This window comes from Elephas maximus, chromosome 12 (genome assembly GCF_024166365.1).
Source record: "Elephas maximus indicus isolate mEleMax1 chromosome 12, mEleMax1 primary haplotype, whole genome shotgun sequence".
NCBI lineage: Eukaryota > Metazoa > Chordata > Mammalia > Proboscidea > Elephantidae > Elephas > Elephas maximus.
This window is the reverse complement of record NC_064830.1, coordinates 3,840,595-3,866,536: the sequence shown is the minus strand read 5'-3', so window position 1 is coordinate 3,866,536 and position 25,942 is coordinate 3,840,595. Positions and strand designations below refer to the sequence as shown.

The 25,942-nt window shown below is 41.3% G+C and overlaps 1 protein-coding gene across 1 annotated transcript in view; it reads right to left on the bottom strand.

Moving 5' to 3' along the window:
• The window catches only part of CSMD1 (CUB and Sushi multiple domains 1), a 2,087,969-nt gene that overhangs the window by 244,132 nt on the left and 1,817,895 nt on the right, over window positions 1-25,942 (bottom strand). Inside the window, exons 34-37 of the mRNA XM_049902971.1 lie at window positions 24,475-24,678; window positions 23,363-23,487; window positions 22,719-22,815; window positions 7,924-8,028 (exon numbers count right to left, since the gene is read on the bottom strand). Of these exons, the coding sequence (XP_049758928.1) occupies window positions 7,924-8,028; window positions 22,719-22,815; window positions 23,363-23,487; window positions 24,475-24,678 (531 nt within the window). The remainder of the gene's footprint in view (window positions 1-7,923; window positions 8,029-22,718; window positions 22,816-23,362; window positions 23,488-24,474; window positions 24,679-25,942) is intronic.

The window sequence follows — 25,942 nt, the reverse complement described above, 5'->3', positions numbered from 1 at the left end:
ATCAAACCAGTTAATTATGTTTTTATTTAAAATGAAATACGAAAAAGGAGACACCATAGGTTTATCCTTAATCTCTTTAAAGCACTTTTCCTCTAATTACTATCACCCAATAATTAAATGATGGGAAAAGAAACAAGCCAAGACAATGTATTGAGTTCTCTGGGAGGACTAAAGAAAGGAGGTGGTGGTGGGGCTAACATTGCTTATGATCCCAAAGAGCTAACAATCTAATTGGGTATAAAGGCCATCAAGACCAGCTAATAACACAAAGAAAAAAATCTGTTATAATTGTGAAAGCTGGATGATGAAAAAGAAGACCAAAGAAGAATTGATGCCTTTGAATTGTGATGCCGGTGAAGAATATTGAATATAATATGGACTGCCAAAAGAACGAACAACCTGTCTTGCAAGAAGTAGAACCAGAATGCTCCTTGTAAGCAAGGACGGCGAGACTACATCTCCCATACTTTGGACATGTTGTCAGGAGGGATCAGTACCTGGAGAAGGACATCATGCTGGGTAAAGTACAGGGTCAACGAAAAAGAGGAAGACCCTCAATGAGATGGATTGACACAGTGGCTGCAAAAATGAGCTTAAGCATAACAACGATTGTGAAGATGGCACAGGACTAGGCAGTGTTTCGTTCTGTTGTGCATATGGTCGCTCTGAGTCGGAACTGACTCAAAGGCACCTAACAACAACAACAATACATAATAAGAAGGTAGAAGAGAAATAAATAAATGTGGGTTGATATATTCAGAGAGGTGCACCTTGAACAGACCTTGAAGGAAAAGCACGATTTTGAAAGACAAAGAACAGTGGGAAAATGACAGTAGATGAGAATAGGGAATGCATTTGTTGGAAAAAACTGATAAAGCATGTTTGCGGAACACCACCCAACTGAATTAAAAGGCTTTAGGGGAAAACAGTGGTGGTATGCCTGTTGACACATTATGTAGTACTCTGAATGCCATGACAAGCAGGTTATAAAATGAGGAAATACTGAAGGATTTTTAGTTGGGTATTAATGCCATGACCAAAATGACATTTTGGGACAAGTTTTATGAGTGTTGAATTGTGTTGGGGAATTAAAAAAAAAGGGGGGGGAGGGCAGAGACAGAAAGACCAGTTAGAAATTTATGGCTATTATTCATGGAATACAAAAATTGCTATTGTTATTTCTATTAGCTGCTGTCAAGTCAATACTAACTCATGGCAACCCCATGCGTGGCAGAGTAGGACTGTTTGGTACAGATTTTTCAAGGCCTTTCCAAGGTAGATAATCAGGCCTGTCTTGCAAGGTACCTCTGAGTGGGTTTGAACCGCCAACCTTTCGATTAGTAGTTTAGCACCTAACTATTTGAACCACCCAGAGACTATGACAAGATTAGGATCCCTGGTGGTTCAGTGGTTAAATGCTTGTCTGCTAACTGATAGGTCGGTGGTTCAAACCTACCAGCCACAAAAAACGTGACAGTCTGTTTCCCTATAGATTAACAGCCTTGAGAACCCTATAGGGCAGTCCTACTCTACCCTATAGAGTCATTATGACAAGACTGGGGAGACAAAGTTTTAAAAACATAAATACATAACACCATGAGACCTGGTGGCACAGTGGTTAAGAGATAGGCTGCTAACCAAAAGATTAGCAGTTCAAATCCACCAGCTGCTCCTTGGAAACCACATGAGGGCAGCTCTACTCTGTCCTATAGGGTCACTATGAGTCAAAATCAATGCAATGGCAATGGGTTTCAGGTTTTTTTTTTTTAAGTGGCCTAACAAGAAAGTTCAAAAAAGGCTTTATTGCTAATTACACCTATTTTATGAAGTATTGCATGATGACAGAGTGAACTATGATAAAAGCCTTCTAGTTATGGGAGCTTTGACCTTATCTTCACATATTGCACAGGACATAAAGACAACGTGGTGAAGGGAGACATAGGGAATCCAAAATTTGGGGGAGTAAAAAACAGCCCCATCCTCATCCTCACTTCCGAAATAGCTTAACTTTTTGATACTCATGACTTTTCTTTCCAGCACCTACCTCAATCTTCTTTATGTAACTGAAGTCTACTCCCCCGTGTCTGGCACTCCGATCACAAATCTTACAGGATTGAGGTTCTCTGAATGAGTAGCTGGTGGCTGGCTAAGTCACAGTGCCACCGGTAATTACCTACTCCATTTCTAGCATCTTTATTCTCTAGTTACTTATCATGAAAAATTTGCAAGACCTGCCATAGAATAGAGAATTCTTTCAAATTTTAACATCCAAGAGATGAATTTGATAGAATCTCATCATGAATTTTAAAGCTAGTAAAAAATCCTGAAACCAAAGAAGTGATTTAAAATAGTAATCATAATGTTTAAGTGACAATAATGTGTCAATAAGTTATATCTGTGGGCCCCTATTGCGTTATGGACAAACCCTTTAAATTTTACCTATTATTTGGGCATAGAGAACTTATAAAAAATAGTGAAATTATTAAAGCAATAAGTTAATTTATTTATATATAGATAATGCTGGTTTAATATCTATTCAATATTTCCCATACAATTTTTATATATTTGGGCTTGGAACCGCCCTGTGACTCAACAAGTTTGGTTTTCTAGAGCTTCGTAGCACTTACTCTACATGGGATCTTTGTGTTGACAGTTTCCTTTGGCTAGAATGCTTCTCCTTAGTTCTTTCTGTGGTCCACTGCTGCTCATTCTTTTATCTTTCCTTCAGAGAACACTTCTAAACTAAAGCAGAGCCGCCTCAGTTACTCTGGATCTCAGAACTCTGATCAGTTGCTTAAAGGTGTTTATGATAACATGCAACCACCATGGTTACTCAGCTGTTTTCTCCTTTACTGTCCCCCACCCCACCCCTGTAGTGTAAATTCTAAGTAAGCAGAGGTTACTTCTGTCTCTGTTCTCTTCTCACTATTGTATCTGCAGAGCCTGGGAGACAGAGCACGGCATGTAACCATTGCCGCTGAGTCAGTTCCGACTCAGAGCAACTCCAGAGGGATTCCAAGGCTATAACTGTCTCCCTCGGAGCTGGTTTCAAACTGTCGACCTTTCTGTTAGCAGCCTTTTGCTTTAACCACTTCACCACAGGGCTCCTCAGGGACCCAAAGAAAAGGGGAGTTTTCACTTCTTCCCACAGGCCTCCACCAGATGATGGAGAAAGTCTCACTCACTCCTTCTATGGAGGAACAGGCAACCAAAACCCTGAGCTTCGCTGACCCCGTCACCCTTAGGAATCAAAAGCCTTCAAGCATTGGGGGCAGGGCAGCAAAACCTGTCACCTCCAGGGCAGAGGCAAAGACAAACTGTAGCTGGGAGAAGGACAGACAAAAAAAGAAATTCTGTAACTGGGCTCTTGATAGGAAAACCGGGGCGAGCTTAAGGTCATATACCAATATCAAGCAGAGGTACCTATCACTGGGGGAGGGGCAGGAAACGCACTCCAGAGACAAAGCACAGGTAGAATCTGGCTGCTTTGAAAGGAAGGACAGTGTCATGGATTGAATTATGTCCCCATAAAAATGTGTGTATCAACTTGGTTAGGCCATGTGTGGTTGTCCCCCATTTTTTTGATTGTACTTTTATGTGGAGAGGATTGGGGTGGAATTGTAATACCACCCTTACTTACATCCCCTCCCTGATCTAAGGTAAAGGGATTTTCCCTGGGGCATGGCCTGTACCACCTTTTATCTCAAGAGATAAAAGGAAAGGGAAGCAAGCAGAGATTTGGGGACCTCACACCACCAAGAAAGAAGCACCAGGAACAGAGCTCGTCCTTTGGACACGGGGTCCCTGTGCCTGAGAAGCTCCTAGACCAGGGGAAGATTGAGGGCAAGGCCCTTCCTCTAGAGCCGACAGACAGAGAAAGCCTTCCCCTGGGAGCTGATGCCCTGAATTTGGACTTTAACCTACTAGACTGTGAGGAAATAAATTTCTCTTTGTTAAAGCCATCTACTTGTGGTATTTCTCTTATAGCAGCACTGGATGACTAAGACAGAAGGCCTCTTTGGAAAAGTGTTCAGGGATGGCTGAAAGTTGGAGGCAGAGTATTAAACCTGAGGAAACGTCAGGCACATACGTGACAGTGGGAGCTCACCCCAGAGGAACATGAAGGCTGTGACGTATTTAAAGTAAGTATAGCAACAGCAGAACACAAAACCACCTCAAGTCCCAACTGAATTGAATCAACAGCCTTCCAGATAAAATGTGACATTCACTGGCAGAAATACTACTTACTGTAGTCTCTCCAGTTGTATACAGGGTGTCCTGTTGTAATTTTCAAAAAACTATGAGACACACAAAAAAGGGTGAAAAAAAACCCTTTGCCAAGAGATAAAGCAAGTAACAGAACCAGACTCAGATCACACTCATATAATGGAAATGTCAGAAAGGAATATTAAAATAACTAATATACTAAAGAATCTACTGGAGAAGGTAGACAACACGTATGAACAGCTGGGGGAATTTTAGCAGAGAGATGGCAATTATAGGAGTCAAATGGACACTCAAAGGAGAAAAAAATTCAGACACTCAGACATGAAGATTTTCCTCATTGGGCTTATTAGTAGACATGGCACAGTTGAGGGAAGAACCGGTGAATTTGAAAATAAGTTAATACAAAAAAAAAAACTGGAACACATTTTTTTTTTTTTTTAAAAATCAAATAAAACAGAACTGAGCATACAATAACTGCGGAACTTTATTAAATAGTCTAACATATATGGCTTAATCCCCCTACAAAAATTTCCATCTTCTATATTCTCCTGGGAACACAAGGAGGGTTATCTCAGTAAAAAAGCATAGTTAACATTATGCTATCAGACTTACATCCTACTTTCTAAGAATTTTGAAAGGATTAATGCAAAACATATAGGTACCCTAGTTCCCTTTTAATAGTTTTTATAAATAAAATTCTTCACACAAAGTAATAGAAATATTAAATTGCATTATTCTGTTTTCAAGTAAATTAATATATAATGAGCTTAAGAACCAGCCAGTCCTATCTATGACTATAAATTGAATTATCTAGTCATTTAAATGGTATATATATATATATACACATACACACATATGGAAACCCTGGTGGCGCAGTGGTTAAATGCTACAGCTGCTAATCAAAGGGTCAGCAGTTCGAATCCACCAAGTGCTCCTTGAAAACTCCATGGGGCAGTTCTATTCTGTCCTATAGGGTCGCTATGAGTCGGAATCAACTCGGATGCACTGAGTTTGGTTTTGGTTTGGTGTATATATATATACATAAAACCTCTGTATATAGATAGATAGATAGGTAGGTAGGTACTACATAGGTTTGTATAGGTAGATACACACGCTCCTTACTTATTGACATGATTAGGTTCCAAAGACCAGATGGTTATGAGAAAATTGGCATTACGTGAAAATGAAGGGTGACCACCCACATCAGATCACAAAATATTATGTGGGACACATATGTCCCTCTGAAGCTGAGAGACAGAAAATATAGTTGGGGACCATATATCCCATTGACCATAAGAGGGTTACTGCCAGACATATGTCATTAATGTGCAAAATAGTTGAATAGAAGATTTTTTTACTATTGTCATAAATGTGAAATGTCAGATAATGACATAGGTGATAAGTAAGGATTAGATGTATATAACATATATAAAAAGTAAAAAACCAAACCCAGTGCTCTCGAGTCAATTCAGACTCATAGTGGCCCTATAGGGCAGAGTAGAACTGCCCCATAGGGTTTCCAGGGAGTGGCTGGTGGATTTGAACTACCGACCTTTTGGTTAGCAGTCAATCTCTTATCCACTATGACAGTCATGCGTTACTTAACGTCCGTGATACATTCTGTGATATAGGATATTATGAGATTTGGACATTGTGCAAACACCATTTCATATACAGGCAGTCCCTGGGTTATGAACGAGTTCTGTTTCTAAGTCTGTCTTTAAACTGAATTTGTACATAAGCTAGAACAGTTAGGTTTGTACCTAACATCAGTTAGTCAAATATTTGTCTTAGTACATAGCATATAGTGTACCTTTCTATGCATAAAAAAACTCTAAACACCTCCAGATACATTAAAATGACTTTAACATAATAATACAGTAATAATAATAATAATACTGTTTCGCTGTGTCGAAAAGTTGCACCTGCTTGTTATTACAAACTACTGTCCCATCCTGTTTCCGTTGCCGTCGAGTCAATTCCGACTCATAGCGACCCTGTAGGACAGAGTAGAACTGCCCCATAGAGTTTCCAAGGAGCGCCTGGTGGATTTGAACTGCCAGCCTTTTGGTTAGCAGCCATAGCATGTAAACACTACACAACCAAGGTTTCCCGAACTACTGCACGTACCTTGAATTTTTAATATAATACGAGCTCCTGGGCGGGGGTTTGGCCACACAAAAAAATAAATACTTTAAGTAATTAAACAAAGTCTTATATTCTTGAATGAGATTCATTTCAATGAGGAATATGTTAGTATTGCTTGTTTAATTAATTGGAGCCCTGGTGGTGCGGTGGTTAAGACTTGCTGCTAACCAAAAGGTCGGCAGTTCAAATCTACCAGCTGCCCCTTGGAAACCCTGTGAGGCAGTTCTACTGTGTCCTATAGGGTCCTGTAGGGTAGAGGGGCAGGAGGTTAATTCATTATATAGACTGGGAGTAAAGTTGAATGTATATAATTATATTCTTGGAGCTGAAGTCCATGTGTGCACACCAAAGACTGCTAATAAACTGTTTTACTATCACCTTTCAATAAGATATGAATGAAAGCTTGAAGTTACAAGATAACTCAGAGGAAGAGAAAAGGCTGTTCATCAACTCTGACACTGCTAAAAAAATGAGTGAATTTATTAGCACTATCATTTTAGTTATCATAAATGAAGTTTATAGCTTCCTATCTATGGATGTTCACAAAATGTATCAAAGTGGCAGCTTTTTCCAGACACATCCTACATAAATACCATCCACAGAATCATTTTAGACTGTCACTAATGTAGTCCTATTCAAATAAATTGGCATAAACTTGCATACAAATGCCTGTAATAAGTAGCGAAATTTAACCAGAATGTGAAACGGCCCTGTGGTTTGTGGCTGGTTCAGAATATTCATCATCAGCTGGAAATTAGCCTTTAAAAAATATGCATTTACATTCTAGCACACTGTTTATCTCAGTTCAAAAGATCACTTATTAAAGCTTATCCATGTATTTGCTTATTTGCAACTGGTTATTAAAGGAGATGAATATCAACATCAGGCATTTTTTTAGTGCTTGAAAACATGTCCTTAAACAAACCTCACTCTCATTGGAAATTCTTATTTCACTTTTACAAGGTTTACCTGCATAATCAAGCGCCAAAAAGATTTGTGAATTTGACCTTTGTTATCCCATTTATCAGACTCTTAGCTCAGTCTCACATCCATTTCTAAAAGGTTAGAGTCTCTTCTGCAATGTATACTTCCAATTAAAATGAGTTACACACAAGTGCGGGCACTGAAGTTACTGCTCTTTCCTAGTCCTGATTTTTATAGCTTTTGAGACTAGAAATTGCTTTGAGCTTATAATCATAATCTATTTGGAAATTATGGTTTTCTATGTTTTTTTGGATGCTAATAAAAATATTTGTTATCACTCACAAGAAAACTAGCAATATTCATTTTTTGTGTTTTTTAACACAAGCAACTTGAAATTATAGCATTGTTTTATCCAATTATTTCTAATATTAACTTGTACAGTTTACTATTAATTTGTCTTTTATAATATATATTTCATAGAGATAGGTTTTGTGAGACAATTCCATACAAGTCTTAAACATGGCTTTAGGACAATAATATTTTATTGCCTAAGAACATGGATTTATTTTTCCTTTAAGAAAATTACTAAATGTAACAAAGCCGAATGCAGAATAACTGACTTACTTTTGTATTCCAGGTGAAAGCCAGCAGCTGCCACACTAATATCAGATTGAAAATGTAAGTAGAGTTGGTTGGAAGTGCTGTTCAGTAATGCTGGCACGGTGGTACCTGTAAGAAATAATGCAGATTAAACTTTAACACTACAAGTGAACTCACTTTTCTAAATGTAAGCTATATGAGGATATTTTTTACAAAGCTCTGTAATTTGATGGACGTGTACTGAATCTTAGTATTGGCTTTGATCATTACATTACTGACCATTTCTTTTGTCTAGGGAGTCCCTGAGTAGCGCATATGGTTAAGCACTCAACTACTAACTGAAAGATTGGTGGTTCGAGCCCAGCCAGATGCACCTTGGAAGAAAGACCTGGCAATCTGCTTCTGAAAGGCCACAGCCTTGAAAACCCTACTGAGTGCAGTCTTACTCTGCACACGTGGAGTTCCATAAGTCAATATCAACTCAACAGCATTTTTTTTTATTGTTCATTGTTCTAGGTACAATAAAATGTCACTCATCACCTTTGCTATGTTCTTCAAGCAGGAGATTGTGACAGCTTTATTTCGTATGTACATGAACACACAAAATCTTATATTTTAAGCATATATTTGATGTTCACATTACTTTCTTTTAGGAATGTAATGTCCTTTTTTTTTTTTTAACCTGATTTGAATAAAAACAGGACACCCAAGCCTTACGGGGCAGAGGAGCAGTCAGGCTGGGTAGATGACAATCCAATGTACGTTTCATAAAATGTTTCTTTTCATTCTGTATCCCTTTTTCTATTCCTGTGTGACTCAGACTGAATAATGTTCCACTGAGATTTGCAAATGATTTCAACTAAAAATGTGTGAAAAGGAAAATGTAGGTTTATTTTTATATAATGTTTCCTTCATTTAAAATGTTCTAGCCTGTGGTATAAAAACCAAAAAAAAAAAAAAGAAAACCAAACCCATTGCCGTGGAGTCAATTCCAACTCGTGGCAACTCTACAGGACAGACTAGCAATGTCCCACAGCAATTCCAAGAAGCAACTGGTGGATTCAAGCTGCCGAACTTTTGGTTAGCAGCTGAGCTGTTAACCACTCACTATACCACCAGGGCTCCCCACCTGTGCTATAAACCAAACAAAACCAAACCCACTACCATCGAGTTGGTTCCGACTCATAGCAATCCTATAGGACAGAGTAGAACTGCCCCGTAGAGTTTCCAAGAAGCGCCTGGCGGATTCGAACTGCCAACCTTTTGGTTAGCAGCTGTAGCACTTAACCACTATGCCGCTAGGGTTCCCACCCGTGCTACAGCAACTAACAAATCATAAAAAGAAATATAGTTCCCAAGGAAAAGGGGAAGGGGGACAAAAAAGCTATGATACTGGATTCTGCTGAAGAAAAATTATCGTGAATTAGAAGTTTAAAATATTTTGGTAGAATATGTTGTAATAAAGGAAATAATAAGTTTAAATCTTTTTTTCCCTAAAGTTACTACGCTTGAGACTACAACTACCCTTGATACTCTAACCCAAACAAGCCCACTGCCGCTGAGTCTATTCTGACCCACAGCAACCCTAAAGGACAGAGTAGAACTGCCCCAGAGGGTTTCCAAGACTGCAAATCTTTACTGAAGCAGACTCCCACGTCTTTCTCCACGGAGCGGCTGGTGGTTTCGAACTGCTGAATTTTGGTTAGCAGCCGAGTGCTTTAACCACCCAGGGCTCCTTTCTTGATACTCTAAAATATTAAAATTATTCCCTAAATAAGAATTATACACATACTAGATGCCAAGGATATAGTCATTGTGTAAAACTGACTGAAGTGTGGGCAGATTATTACAGCAAATTGTCTTGAAGGTAAGTACATTGTACAAAGAAAGAATCTTTTAATAAAACAAGGACATAAATTGATCATTATTCAAACACATGAGCGTTATTGAAAAGATAAGATCCTCATCCTTCACCCTGCACTTAGGAGATTCCAATAACCTCCAGGAGCCTTCACCCTGCACTTAGGAGATTCCTATAACCTCCAGGAGCCTTCACCCTGCACTTAGGAGATTCCTATAACCTCCAGGAGCCTTCACCCTGCACTTAGGAGATTCCTATAACCTCCAGGAGCCTTCACCCTGCACTTAGGAGATTCCTATAACCTCCAGGAGCCTTCACCCTGCACTTAGGAGATTCCTATAACCTCCAGGAGCCTTCACCCTGCACTTAGGAGATTCCTATAACCTCCAGGAGCCTTCACCCTGCACTTAGGAGATTCCTATAACCTCCAGGAGCCTTCACCCTGCACTTAGGAGATTCCTATAACCTCCAGGAGCCTTCACCCTGCACTTAGGAGATTCCTATAACCTCCAGGAGCCTTCACCCTGCACTTAGGAGATTCCTATAACCTCCAGGAGCCTTCACCCTGCACTTAGGAGATTCCTATAACCTCCAGGAGCCTTCACCCTGCACTTAGGAGATTCCTATAACCTCCAGGAGCCTTCACCCTGCACTTAGGAGATTCCTATAACCTCCAGGAGCCTTCACCCTGCACTTAGGAGATTCCTATAACCTCCAGGAGCCTTCACCCTGCACTTAGGAGATTCCTATAACCTCCAGGAGCCTTCACCCTGCACTTAGGAGATTCCTATAACCTCCAGGAGCCTTCACCCTGCACTTAGGAGATTCCTATAACCTCCAGGAGCCTTCACCCTGCACTTAGGAGATTCCTATAACCTCCAGGAGCCTTCACCCTGCACTTAGGAGATTCCTATAACCTCCAGGAGCCTTCACCCTGCACTTAGGAGATTCCTATAACCTCCAGGAGCCTTCACCCTGCACTTAGGAGATTCCTATAACCTCCAGGAGCCTTCACCCTGCACTTAGGAGATTCCTATAACCTCCAGGAGCCTTCACCCTGCACTTAGGAGATTCCTATAACCTCCAGGAGCCTTCACCCTGCACTTAGGAGATTCCTATAACCTCCAGGAGCCTTCACCCTGCACTTAGGAGATTCCTATAACCTCCAGGAGCCTTCACCCTGCACTTAGGAGATTCCTATAACCTCCAGGAGCCTTCACCCTGCACTTAGGAGATTCCTATAACCTCCAGGAGCCTTCACCCTGCACTTAGGAGATTCCTATAACCTCCAGGAGCCTTCACCCTGCACTTAGGAGATTCCTATAACCTCCAGGAGCCTTCACCCTGCACTTAGGAGATTCCTATAACCTCCAGGAGCCTTCACCCTGCACTTAGGAGATTCCTATAACCTCCAGGAGCCTTCACCCTGCACTTAGGAGATTCCTATAACCTCCAGGAGCCTTCACCCTGCACTTAGGAGATTCCTATAACCTCCAGGAGCCTTCACCCTGCACTTAGGAGATTCCTATAACCTCCAGGAGCCTTCACCCTGCACTTAGGAGATTCCTATAACCTCCAGGAGCCTTCACCCTGCACTTAGGAGATTCCTATAACCTCCAGGAGCCTTCACCCTGCACTTAGGAGATTCCTATAACCTCCAGGAGCCTTCACCCTGCACTTAGGAGATTCCTATAACCTCCAGGAGCCTTCACCCTGCACTTAGGAGATTCCTATAACCTCCAGGAGCCTTCACCCTGCACTTAGGAGATTCCTATAACCTCCAGGAGCCTTCACCCTGCACTTAGGAGATTCCTATAACCTCCAGGAGCCTTCACCCTGCACTTAGGAGATTCCTATAACCTCCAGGAGCCTTCACCCTGCACTTAGGAGATTCCTATAACCTCCAGGAGCCTTCACCCTGCACTTAGGAGATTCCTATAACCTCCAGGAGCCTTCACCCTGCACTTAGGAGATTCCTATAACCTCCAGGAGCCTTCACCCTGCACTTAGGAGATTCCTATAACCTCCAGGAGCCTTCACCCTGCACTTAGGAGATTCCTATAACCTCCAGGAGCCTTCACCCTGCACTTAGGAGATTCCTATAACCTCCAGGAGCCTTCACCCTGCACTTAGGAGATTCCTATAACCTCCAGGAGCCTTCACCCTGCACTTAGGAGATTCCTATAACCTCCAGGAGCCTTCACCCTGCACTTAGGAGATTCCTATAACCTCCAGGAGCCTTCACCCTGCACTTAGGAGATTCCTATAACCTCCAGGAGCCTTCACCCTGCACTTAGGAGATTCCTATAACCTCCAGGAGCCTTCACCCTGCACTTAGGAGATTCCTATAACCTCCAGGAGCCTTCACCCTGCACTTAGGAGATTCCTATAACCTCCAGGAGCCTTCACCCTGCACTTAGGAGATTCCTATAACCTCCAGGAGCCTTCACCCTGCACTTAGGAGATTCCTATAACCTCCAGGAGCCTTCACCCTGCACTTAGGAGATTCCTATAACCTCCAGGAGCCTTCACCCTGCACTTAGGAGATTCCTATAACCTCCAGGAGCCTTCACCCTGCACTTAGGAGATTCCTATAACCTCCAGGAGCCTTCACCCTGCACTTAGGAGATTCCTATAACCTCCAGGAGCCTTCACCCTGCACTTAGGAGATTCCTATAACCTCCAGGAGCCTTCACCCTGCACTTAGGAGATCCCTATAACCTCCAGGAGCCTTCACCCTGCACTTAGGAGATCCCTATAACCTCCAGGAGCCTTCACCCTGCACTTAGGAGATCCCTATAACCTCCAGGAGCCTTCACCCTGCACTTAGGAGATCCCTATAACCTCCAGGAGCCTTCACCCTGCACTTAGGAGATCCCTATAACCTCCAGGAGCCTTCACCCTGCACTTAGGAGATCCCTATAACCTCCAGGAGCCTTCACCCTGCACTTAGGAGATCCCTATAACCTCCAGGAGCCTTCACCCTGCACTTAGGAGATCCCTATAACCTCCAGGAGCCTTCACCCTGCACTTAGGAGATCCCTATAACCTCCAGGAGCCTTCACCCTGCACTTAGGAGATCCCTATAACCTCCAGGAGCCTTCACCCTGCACTTAGGAGATTCCTATAACCTCCAGGAGCCTTCACCCTGCACTTAGGAGATTCCTATAACCTCCAGGAGCCTTCACCCTGCACTTAGGAGATTCCTATAACCTCCAGGAGCCTTCACCCTGCACTTAGGAGATTCCTATAACCTCCAGGAGCCTTCACCCTGCACTTAGGAGATTCCTATAACCTCCAGGAGCCCTCACCCTGCACTTAGGAGATTCCTATAACCTCCAGGAGCCCTCACCCTGCACTTAGGAGATTCCTATAACCTCCAGGAGCCCTCACCCTGCACTTAGGAGATTCCTATAACCTCCAGGAGCCTTCACCCTGCACTTAGGAGATTCCTATAACCTCCAGGAGCCTTCACCCTGCACTTAGGAGATTCCTATAACCTCCAGGAGCCTTCACCCTGCACTTAGGAGATTCCTATAACCTCCAGGAGCCTTCACCCTGCACTTAGGAGATTCCTATAACCTCCAGGAGCCTTCACCCTGCACTTAGGAGATTCCTATAACCTCCAGGAGCCTTCACCCTGCACTTAGGAGATTCCTATAACCTCCAGGAGCCTTCACCCTGCACTTAGGAGATTCCTATAACCTCCAGGAGCCCTCACCCTGCACTTAGGAGATTCCTATAACCTCCAGGAGCCCTCACCCTGCACTTAGGAGATTCCTATAACCTCCAGGAGCCCTCACCCTGCACTTAGGAGATTCCTATAACCTCCAGGAGCCTTCACCCTGCACTTAGGAGATTCCTATAACCTCCAGGAGCCTTCACCCTGCACTTAGGAGATTCCTATAACCTCCAGGAGCCTTCACCCTGCACTTAGGAGATTCCTATAACCTCCAGGAGCCTTCACCCTGCACTTAGGAGATTCCTATAACCTCCAGGAGCCCTCACCCTGCACTTAGGAGATTCCTATAACCTCCAGGAGCCCTCACCCTGCACTTAGGAGATTCCTATAACCTCCAGGAGCCCTCACCCTGCACTTAGGAGATTCCTATAACCTCCAGGAGCCTTCACCCTGCACTTAGGAGATTCCTATAACCTCCAGGAGCCTTCACCCTGCACTTAGGAGATTCCTATAACCTCCAGGAGCCTTCACCCTGCACTTAGGAGATTCCTATAACCTCCAGGAGCCTTCACCCTGCACTTAGGAGATTCCTATAACCTCCAGGAGCCCTCACCCTGCACTTAGGAGATTCCTATAACCTCCAGGAGCCCTCACCCTGCACTTAGGAGATTCCTATAACCTCCAGGAGCCCTCACCCTGCACTTAGGAGATTCCTATAACCTCCAGGAGCCTTCACCCTGCACTTAGGAGATTCCTATAACCTCCAGGAGCCTTCACCCTGCACTTAGGAGATTCCTATAACCTCCAGGAGCCTTCACCCTGCACTTAGGAGATTCCTATAACCTCCAGGAGCCTTCACCCTGCACTTAGGAGATTCCTATAACCTCCAGGAGCCCTCACCCTGCACTTAGGAGATTCCTATAACCTCCAGGAGCCCTCACCCTGCACTTAGGAGATTCCTATAACCTCCAGGAGCCCTCACCCTGCACTTAGGAGATTCCTATAACCTCCAGGAGCCTTCACCCTGCACTTAGGAGATTCCTATAACCTCCAGGAGCCTTCACCCTGCACTTAGGAGATTCCTATAACCTCCAGGAGCCTTCACCCTGCACTTAGGAGATTCCTATAACCTCCAGGAGCCTTCACCCTGCACTTAGGAGATTCCTATAACCTCCAGGAGCCCTCACCCTGCACTTAGGAGATTCCTATAACCTCCAGGAGCCCTCACCCTGCACTTAGGAGATTCCTATAACCTCCAGGAGCCCTCACCCTGCACTTAGGAGATTCCTATAACCTCCAGGAGCCTTCACCCTGCACTTAGGAGATTCCTATAACCTCCAGGAGCCTTCACCCTGCACTTAGGAGATTCCTATAACCTCCAGGAGCCTTCACCCTGCACTTAGGAGATTCCTATAACCTCCAGGAGCCTTCACCCTGCACTTAGGAGATCCCTATAACCTCCAGGAGCTTTAGCAATGACTCCGGGCAAAAGATGCCAGCTGCCTCTTCACAACACTTGGTTGTCCGAATGCTCTTTAAACATGGTGTGCCCAAAACTAAACGCATAATCGACCCCTACAGAGCCTTGTCACACCCTCCTGTTCCCGATCTCACCCTGCAGCACTATCAGTATCCACCCATGATCTCACACCAGAAACTTTCTCTCCGTTACCCCATGTTGTTCTGCGCTGATTCCGCTCATAGTGACCCTACAGAACAGAGAGCTGCCCCATAGGCTTCCTAGGCTATGGTCTTTACGGGAGCAGGTCACTTTTCACTTACAGGTCTTCTGTTAATGACTGGAGAATCCTTTCAATTCTCATTTCCTCTGTAGAAACCACCCTGGCCACCCATGTTTATAATGATATATATTTTCTGTGAATTCAAACACGTGACTTTTCATTTATTACACAAGGCTTTATGCTGATGGGTTCTAATTGCTGACCTCTCGGTTAGCTGCCTAGCACTTAACCACTGTGCCCCTAGGGCTCCTCCATCATCCCACAAAAAAACAAAAAACATTACCATCGAATCGCTTTCAACTCATAGAGACCCTGTAAGGACAGAGCAAAACTGCCCCATAGGGTTTCCAAGGAGTGGCTGGTCTATTCAAACTGCTGACCTGTAGTTAGCTCTTAACCACTAAGCTACCAGGGCTCCATGCCCATCGCTTCAGTGTGCCCTACAACCAGTCTTCAGGCCCTAACAAGCCTGCCCCTTAAATCCTTCTTGGTTTCACTCACTCCATCTCTCCATCTTCACAACCTCCACCCCAGTCTAAGCCACCAGCAATAATCTCCTAACTTGTTTATTGAATCTATTCTCTCCCTAATTCGATTCTTTTTTTTTTAATTCAGCAATCAGAGTTTTTTTTTTTTTTTTTTTTTTTTTTACAGTCTCCACTCATTTCCCATATTAAGCCATTCACTTACTCATTCAATGAATATGTGTTTACCAGTAGGATAAACCTATTAGCTACCTTTCCAAACATACCAATTATTTTCTGGCTTGGTACAAAACAAAATTTTTCCTGACTGGGACAAAGCTTCAAAGACTTGAAGTTCATTAAATACTTTAGGACAATGAACAACAGACCATTCTTGCCATACAAAATGTGAAACTGTTAAAGCTTCAAACAGCCATCGGCCCTTTATCCCTGTGGTCATCATTCCAGCCCAAACCACCTTCATTTCGTGCCTGGACTAATGAAATGGCCATCTACTATCCTTCAGAATCCTTATTTGCCTTCTCCCTAGGTATTCCTCATTCTGTACACAAATTATTACTTTTTTACAAATGTATAATATTTATAAATTTGATTTTTTTTAACATGGGGTGTAAGGCATGTCTTTTCTTTAAACTGTAAATCAACTTCAATACGCTCTGAGGGCTCATCCTACAGAGTTTTGGGAAATTTAACCTCTATCCTTACCTGGAATTTCTTCCTTGCCCCAGGATATTACATAATCCTCTGCTCCTTACTACACATATTCTCATACCGCAAGCTCACATGTTCCTTGAATTCTAGTGGTTCCAAGGCTCTCTGCACGCCTTTGAACAAATGCTCATTGTCGGCTCCCTAGATTTAAAATCCGACCTCTCTAAGTGTATCGGGCTACCCCTTCTTCCTGAGGGTCTCGCACCTCCTTCTGATGCTGTAAGGAAAGCAAGCATTACTTAAATTCCTGGAGAAAACCTATGCCTGGGTAAGCTCGTTAACCTTCTCTCCAACTTCCAGCCTTCACCGTCATCCTCTGAGCTTCTTAGACAGAGAGCCTTGGCTTTTGAAGACTAAAGCTAGAACGTGGTTTTACCCCAGGGTATGGATACCAGCTGCTTTTTGGCCAAATGCAAACAAAAGACCTGGCTCTGTTCTTGGAATGAGGAGAAATATCAGCAGAATGAGAAACAAACCACATCACAATAAAATACCCTGTCACAAACGCAAATACATTTCTGTTGGTTCTCTTCGCCAGGAGTCAGGATCCACTCCGCAGTAACTAAACACCACCACCGTTCTGAAAATACATTCAGGACTTCTCCTTGACCTTGGATTAGCATACAGAATCTTTCATCGTGTTTACAAAATTCATTCAATTTGAGCTTACAGAATTAATTAGTAATTTGGACATTTTTGTCCAGTCAGGTTCCCAACTGTTATTGGAATGTGTTGAAGGAGGAACAGTATAAAAAAAAAAAAAAAAAAAGAAATGAAGGGAAAATATGAGCCACCCACTTCCGACTGGCAAAATACATGTGTGTTTGCATGTGCACCCGTAAAGAGTCTTTTGGAAGATGGATTCCTTGATGGAGATTCAGAGACTCTGTTACAACCCATTTTTCCTAGCTGCCAAAGGGGGCTGGCTTCAGCTTGGCAGGGTCTTTTCATGCCCGAGTCATTAGTGTATAGTTCACTGTCAGAACACTAAAAATGTGTGTTGAATGATAAACACTTTGAAAACGTTTTCAGATTTAACTCCTTTGTGTTGGACTTTAGTGTTGAACAATTGTGAGGGGGAAAACTGTGAATCTACTACAGAGAGATTATTGTTTGAAACTACATAATAACTCATGAAGCATGTGTGAGAGAATGCTGCAAATTGGCGGTGCCTGGGCTCGTTTCCAAAAAGAGAACGAACCTGCCTGAGTAATGTCTTCAACTCTGCCCACAGCCTTTGCCGGAAGCATGGTGTTGGCTGCAGAGCAGAAAACAGGTCACGCGTTGTGGCTATGAATCCTAAGACCTAAAAGTGATTCTCGGGAGGGAGAAGGAGTAAAGCAAAGACTGAAGCGGGACTTCACTTCTTCCTGCCCCCTTGTTGGCCCAACTCAGGACCGACTCTAATATCAAGGAAGAAAAGAGATGTCCACGAAAAACTCATTTTAACCTATTTTTGGTCAGTTTATGTAATGTTTGCTGTCCCCTTCACTATAGTGCTATTTTTACATTTTTCAATGATTTTGTAGAAAGAATAATGTTACTATAAATCTAGCTTATTTACCCAAGTAAGTCTTCATAGTATTTGCACTACTTTTACCTGGTTTGATCTGTGATTTGGGATATTTTGTGACTTTTTCCACAGAATTATTCCAGTCAATTAACTACACATCATTTAAGAAACGCTTTCCTTCCTTGCTTTTCACCTGTAGGTTCCCTACTAATGACTCCAGAATCCACTTTGCTCCCACCTCCTCTATAGAAGCCACTCTGACCATTTATGCTTATAATGATATGTATTTTCTCTGAATTCAGACATATGACTTTTTCTTTCTCATATAATGCTTTACGCTTGGTTAATTTCTTTTGATTGTACCCTTTTTAGGTATAAGACTCTGGCTTGTACTTTTATTTTGTAACAGCCCATGGTCCCCAGAGTAATGATTTGCACGTGCAGATACTCAATACACTTGCATTGGTTGGTTGAATTTTTTTGTCTGTTTTCCATGATTGTATTACAGTGGAAGGGCTCTAAAAAAACCAAACCAAACCCATTGCCATTGTTGAGTCAATTCTGACCCATACTAATCCTACAGAACAGAGTAGAACTGCCCTGTAGAATTTCCAAGGAGCGCCTGGTGGATTTGAACTGCTGCACTTTTGGTTAGCAGCCGTTGCACTTAACCGCTACACCACCAGGGTTTCCAGACGGTATCTAGATATGGAATAACAAAACCTGTTTTTCAGTCCTGGTTCTAATGCAGATTAGCTCCGTCACCTTGATGAAGTCAATTAATTATTTTTTAATATGTTATAATCCAAAAAGTAAAGATAATAATAACTTTCTTAGAGGAATATGTGAGTAATACATGAGTTGCGTATATGAAACCAAACCAAACCCAGTGCTGACGAGTCGATTCCGACTCATAGCGAACCTATAGGACAGAGTAGAACTGCCCCACCTAGTTTCCAAGAAGCCCTGGCAGATTCGAACCACTGACCCTTTGGTTAGCAGCCGTAGCACTTAACCACTACGCCACCAGGGTTTCCGTGTATATGAAAGTGGTTTGTAAACTACCATGCCCCCCTCTAAATGTTACTAATTGCAGCAAGTAAATTCTTGAAGGACAGTCCTGTTCTTACTTCTGTTATGCAGTATAATCACTATCATTTGATAAAAGATGCTAGATATCGATGCTTGAGCTGACAGATGAGACATGCAGGTATCAGTCAGCTAAGGACGGCTGGCAGGACAGGAGGTAACTGGGCACCAGACCACAGCTGGACAGAAAGCAGGCCCTACACCTCCTCTGTAAGGGGGTTCCACTTTGCTATAAGAAAAAGCTTACTCCCACCATACAAAACGCAACTGAGTGATAAAAAAAAAAAAAAAAGTTGTCACAGGCAGAAACCATTTGATCATGTTGCTTTACTGTGGCCTAGGTAGAAATACTCATAACAAAGAAAACTGAAAATTTTTATTATAACCCTACAAATTCTATCTTTAACACACTGATATTTACACTCCCTTTATATTGATTATCAGCCACGAATTGGTATGAATTGTGTTCTATTTTATTCATCTATAATTTATAACCTGCCTACTTCTAAAAATGACCATAAAAGACCTACACACATACAGCTGTATAAAATTGAAAGGAAAAATCAAATTATTGAATTTATTGAAGACTTCCATCAGTCAATCATCTTTCCTGAAATACGCACCTCCAACAACTACTTATTCTTCTTTGCTTTTACCCAACAACTTTAAAATTGCATTTAATATCTCCTTTAAGACTATTTTAAAAAGTAACGTGAGAGCAAATTTTAAACTATATTCAAATTTTATGGCTGATATATCACTTTTTCCATATAAAGCTTTTTAAAAAATTCGTTTAAAATATTTAAATAATTTTTAATTTAAAAAGTCATTAGTAAAAAAAAAAGAACAAAACAAAAAACTCCCAAATACATAATTCCTCTCTGTGTATTACACGATAATTATATCTTTCTATTTATAATCCATATGTATGTGTCTGTATCTATAATATGTATAACACAGATATATGTAAAAGTGTTTTATTCTGACCCATTTGTGAGCAAGTTGCAGATATGATGACCCATTACTCTATTAGTAATTTGTTAAGATATTTCAATTTTTTCCAGGTAGCCTTGTTATTTTTCTCCGAAATCTAAGAAAAATACTGCTTTTTGCCATGTGATAACTCAGCCCCTACCTGTAGTGTTGCTTACTTACCACATTGCAGATATGACTGAGCTTGGCATTTACATCTGCATTTGAAGTTTTGTTGTTGTTGTGTTTAATAACAAAGACTTTATCTTTTATTTGTTCAATTAACACTATGATATATTAAAAAAAAAGTTGCCTTAGACTAGACTCTGACCTATCGTGACCCCATGTGTGTCAGAGTACAACTCTGCTCCACAGGGTTTTCCGTGGCTGTTTTTTAAAAAGAACATCACCGGGGCTGTCTCCGGAGGTGCCTTGGGATGACTTTTGGTGGGCAGCCAAGAGTGTTATCCATTTGCCCCATCTGGGGCCTCCACATACTTGATAATTTTTGATATTGTTGTTAGATGCCATCGAGTCGGTTCCAACTCATAGTGACCCTGTGTACAACAGAACGAAACACTGCCTGGTCCTGTGCCATCCTCACAATCGTTGCTATGTTTCAGCCCAGTGTTGCAGCCACTGTGTCAATCCATCTCGTTGAGGGTCTTTCTCTTTTTCACTGGCCCTTTACTTGATACATAGTATAGTGTGTGTGTATATATATACACACACACACACAACTACTTAATATATGACCCTACTTGATACATAGTATAGTTTGTGTATATATATATATATATATATACACACACAACTACTTAATATATGACCCTACTTGATATATAGTAGGTATTTTTAAAAATGCATACTATTTAGAACTGTTATAAGAGATATCTGTTTAGTCAGGGGAAATAAGAGAGACTTCATGGTAGAGATAAAATTTTGAGATCAACCTTAAAGAGTTGTAAGGACTATTGGAAAGAAAAGTTCCAAAGAAATAAATAGTATATGGAGACAGGCAAATATCGCGCGTGAGAGAGAACACTACAAAGATAGACTGACATTTTATCGCAGGGAAGCTTGATGTGTAAAAAGGCGTAGCTATTTGCTGACAACCAGAGACAGGATCACTGAAGGCTTTTAAAGAGGTACGTGATACAATGGAAGTTGCGGCAGACAGTGCTAAGGACCTATCCGCTATCCATTTTCTTTTTCTCACTTGTGAAGTAAGAATAGAATGGAGATGTTTAAGAAGAAAGGTACCGGGTTAAAACAAAACAAAACAGTCTTCCTTTGCAGTAGCAATGGCCAAGTGGCACAGTTCAGGCTAGTAAGATGTAAGGAGCAATCTACCGGGGCGGAGGCTTCTAGAAAAGCTAGAATTTTCTAGATTAAAAAAAAAGTTCCTTATGTCTAGACCTCTTGTTATGTGAGAAAAACAAACTTGTATGCATGTAATTCTCCCTTATTTAGATTTCCTGCTACTTGCAACTGAACATAGTCCCCAACTCAGACAGAAAGCCTGAGGCTCTGGGGTTAGAAAAAATACCATTAAACTCCCAACTACATACTTCCCACCTGTGCAATCCTGTACAATTCTCAAATGTCAAAATCTTTGATCTTCATTAGTAAAACAAAGGTAATTAACTTGGTCATAGTGCTGTTGTTAGGATTAAATAGACCACATGTGTGAACAGTGTAGCCTGCAGCTCTGATCGCTCAGGGAGTGTCAGTGACTGGTACGATGGCGATGACAGTGATGAGAAGGAGGGTGGCCGTACTGAAGCTGGCTGTTCTATTCCGGTAGATGGACAGGTACATGCCATCTAGAATTGAGGAAAGCAGTGACAAACAAGTAGAGGCAGGGTAACATGCCAGGATGAAAGAAAAGGTAATAGGAATGTGAATAAAGTTTACAAGCAATGGAAAGGGAATAAATTACATGATCGCCCAGACATTTTGAAAGAAGAATCATTATTATACACATGCACTTGTGAGATCTGGATGTGGAACAAAGAATGATAAAAAAAAAAAAAAAAACTACTGCAGTTGAGGACAATTTCTTGTCTGGTTACTGCTAAGTAGGGTCCTATCCACTGAAAAGGCTTAAGGCTTTCAGAAACTCGTGTAACAGTTGCAAACCTCAGGCCTAAACAGCCTGCTCTTTATGACAGCCCTGAACTGCGGAGGGTAAATTTCCCAGATTGCTTACCTTAAAGAAAAAAAAAAAAAAAAAAAAACCCACTGCTGTTGAATCGATTCTAGCTCATAGTGACCCTATAGGACAGAGTAGAACTGCCCCACAGGGTTTCTAAGGAACACCTGCTGGACTTGAACTGCCGACTTCTTTGGTTAGCAGCTGTAGCTCTTAACCACTACACCACCAAGGTTTCCTGCCTACCTTTAGGCTGTCTGTTTTCAGGAATCAAGAACTGTTATCTAATCTCCACATCACCCGGCCTCGCATTCCTACTTCCAGTTCCCCCATCTTGTCACCAGTTTGAGTTTTCTAACTACTGGAATGTCAGGCTGTCTAACCTTCAGATCGACCCTTCTGCTCCCAGGGGACAAAGCTTTCTTTTTTCCCACCTGTGTTTGATGGTCGTACTCTGGGATTCTCAAACTCAAGAAACCATTTTGATATAGAAGAGTTTTATAGGAAAATGTCTACCTTGAATTTTCTTTTGTTGTTGTTGTTTTTGCTTTTTTAGTGTTTCCAGACCCCAATTCACAAGCAAAGATAAGGTAATGGGCCCCTTTTTACCTGAAAAACTTCCTAGTCTAGGTGCAGTCATGTCACCACCATCATAAATCTCAAGAGAGTCCCAGTTCTGTTCCGTGGCAAAGCTGATCACTTGAACCTATGAAAAAATAAGATTAATGTTTATTTTTGGTGTAAAGAAATGTGTCTAATCATATGAGTTTTTTTTTTTTAAGAAATTAAAACATAGATGATAGGTAGGTAGATAGACATATACATTCATATATACGTATACGAAAATAGCAAATCCAAAGAAAATAAACTATAAAAAGGACATCTAAAAATTGTCCATGAATGGCACTTTGATGATGTTTTTATTCTAAAGACCTATTATTTTTACTCCAGATAGAGGAACATGATTAGTAACACTTAGTAGAAATAAAAAGAAAAAAAGCCACAGATTTTAGACTCATAGTGACCCTATACAACAGAGTAGAACTACTTCATAGAGTTTCCAAGGAGCACCTGGTGGATGCAAACTGCTGACCTTTTGGTTAGCAGCCATAGCTCTTAACCGCTACACCAACAGGGTTTTCATATTTAGCATAGCCAATACAAAAAGTAAAAAGGAAATAAAAAAAGAAGAAAGAAACACGGACTCCTCCTAAGCTCTGCTTGTTTGTAGACTCTGGACTGTGTGAACTTACCTGAATTCCTGACCCCTCTGTAACTATGATTTTCCATATACAGTTTAAGTTGTTGCCGTATGGTTCAGGGTAACCAGGGGACAGGATCGTACCTCTCCGCTGAGTGAAATTGCCACTGCAGGGAACTAAAAGTCAAAAAACACACTTAATAAAAATGTCATACATTGAAGGAAGCATTAATTTGGTGTTCAGTTTTCTTCGGGTGTGTGATCCAAGTTTTAGGGAATTTTACATATACTATACTTTTTTTTTTATGCTACTTAATTGGCATTTTTCAGCCAAGTTAAAATTTCATCTGTTCTTAAAAAAAAAAAAGTCAACACTATTGATTATTGTCTAGTTTTATGATCCTAAATTATAGGTCCTGAGTAAATATCTATAGAAATCTTTTCAAGTTCTCTAAGATGGAACCATGCCTAACAAGGGCACCTCTGAGACTCATTCTGTTTGGAATAATTCACCTACTACGATTAAAGTGCTTTTGCAGCGCATTCTCTTCTATATGCAGACAAGAAACTCCAGTGATATTAATGGGATTTACGAGCAAGTCCAGAGAGGACAAGAGGTGCTTAAAATGCACAGATGAGTTCAAGTGTTAATCATGATTATAGGAGCGCTTCTTACACAGGTGAAGCATATAATCTATAACTAACAACGCCATTGTTATTCCGTCTGCGTTGACCTATTACTTTTCACTCATCAGCATAAATTTATTAAAAGGACATCACACAAGTATTATCGCAAATCAACATTATAATGATTTTCCCCCAAATGAAATTATATTGTATATTCATGGCTTTAGAGCTGATGGCGTACTTAATAAATATTGAGAAGGAAAACATGTTTTATACTTGTTAATCTGATGAGCTGTTTTTATGAAACATCATATAATATACATATTATAAAATAAAATAAATATATAATATATTATTTTGGGATTTGGCTGCTATTCAGTTAGTTTTCATAAAATAAACTGGTCTTCAAATAGGTCATAAGCATGATCAACTGACGTAGACAGGATTGATACATTGAAAAGCAACTCTCTAAAACCACCCCTAAAGTCTGATTCATAGCCCCGTGAAAGCTGTCACACCTCAACAACACATGCTTACCTACACAGCTCGGGACGGAGTCATTCCACTGAGCCAGAGCGTTGGGCACAGACCGACAGCGGATAGCTGTGGAACCCTGAAGCAGGTATCCTGGGTTACATTCAAACCGCACAATCGAACCTGCTGAAAATTCAGAACCAATTCTCCTTCCATATCTGGGCTCTGGGACCGAGCTGCACTGGGTATCACTGGTACGAGGAACAGCTAAAGGCAAAACACACACAGTGCAACTATATTCACCTTCATCAAGAAGCCAAATTACTTCCTTGAAAAAAGATTTAATGAATCCAGTGAGAATTTACATTTACGTTGATATAGAAATTTATAATGCCTTAAAAATCTCTATAAAATCTCTATAGGGGGCGATTTTTTGAAACACTTGCACACCTGTTTCATTCTCATATCAACTCTAAGGACCACCTGAATAATCTCATTTTCAGATGAGAAAACCTTGGCAGAAGTAGAATTAGTTCCCTGTGAGGGCTGCTTGTTATTCAGGCACCTAAAATTAATCCAGCAGCCCTGTCATCTGGGTAGAGATAATGAGGCGGCAAAGAACCTGCCCTTTTCCTCAAGGGCCTTAGAGTGCAGTGACAAAGGCTCATACAGAAATGCTTGGCTGTGACTGCGATGTAATAATAAATCTCCTATCTGGGGAGATGGGAGAGGAATTGTGCGGTGAGCGTGGGGAAGGGCACATTTCCCGAGATAATCATCTAAGCACTTACTGAGAGGATGGGGGGTTTTAAAAAGAAAAGGCAATTGTTGCATGCGTTGAAAATTAAAAAAAAAAAGAGCAAAGTTTAATAAAATATTCTAGCTGGTAAGGATGTCATTCTGCCTAAAGGTGTAAGAAAAAAAAAAAAAAAAAAAGGCCCTGACTTCTGCCAACTGATAGCTAGCTGCATGGTACTAAGAGCTAGGCTGTGATGTTCTCTTCTTGAAAATAAACAGGCTCACAGAACATCAATGTTATAATGAGTGCCCCAAAATACTTGTTGGAAATCCAAGCCTCTAGACCTATAGCTGGAGCCCTGGTGGTGTACTGGTTAAGAGCTCAGGTCGCTAACGAAAAAGGTCCTTGGAAATCCTATGGGCAGTTCTACTCTGTCGAATACAGTTGCTATGACTTGGAATCAGCTAGGAGGCACTAGGTATATCTATGGTTATAATCCCATTGGAAACTCTGGTTGCATAGTGGTTAAGCGCTAGGTTGCTAACCAAAAGGTCAGCAGTTTGAATCCACCAGGTGCCCCCTGGAAACCCTATGGGGCAGTTATAATCAACAGCATTTTTTTTTTTTAATAATCCCATTTTGGAATGGATTTTCTTTGCTATGTTAATGAGACAGAATTAGTGTAGGGTGTGTCTTAAATCAATCTCTTTTGAAATTTAAAGCAGATTAAACCAGCAAGCAAGAAAGCAGAGATGGGGGAAGACACAGATCAGATCACAAGAAGATCACCAA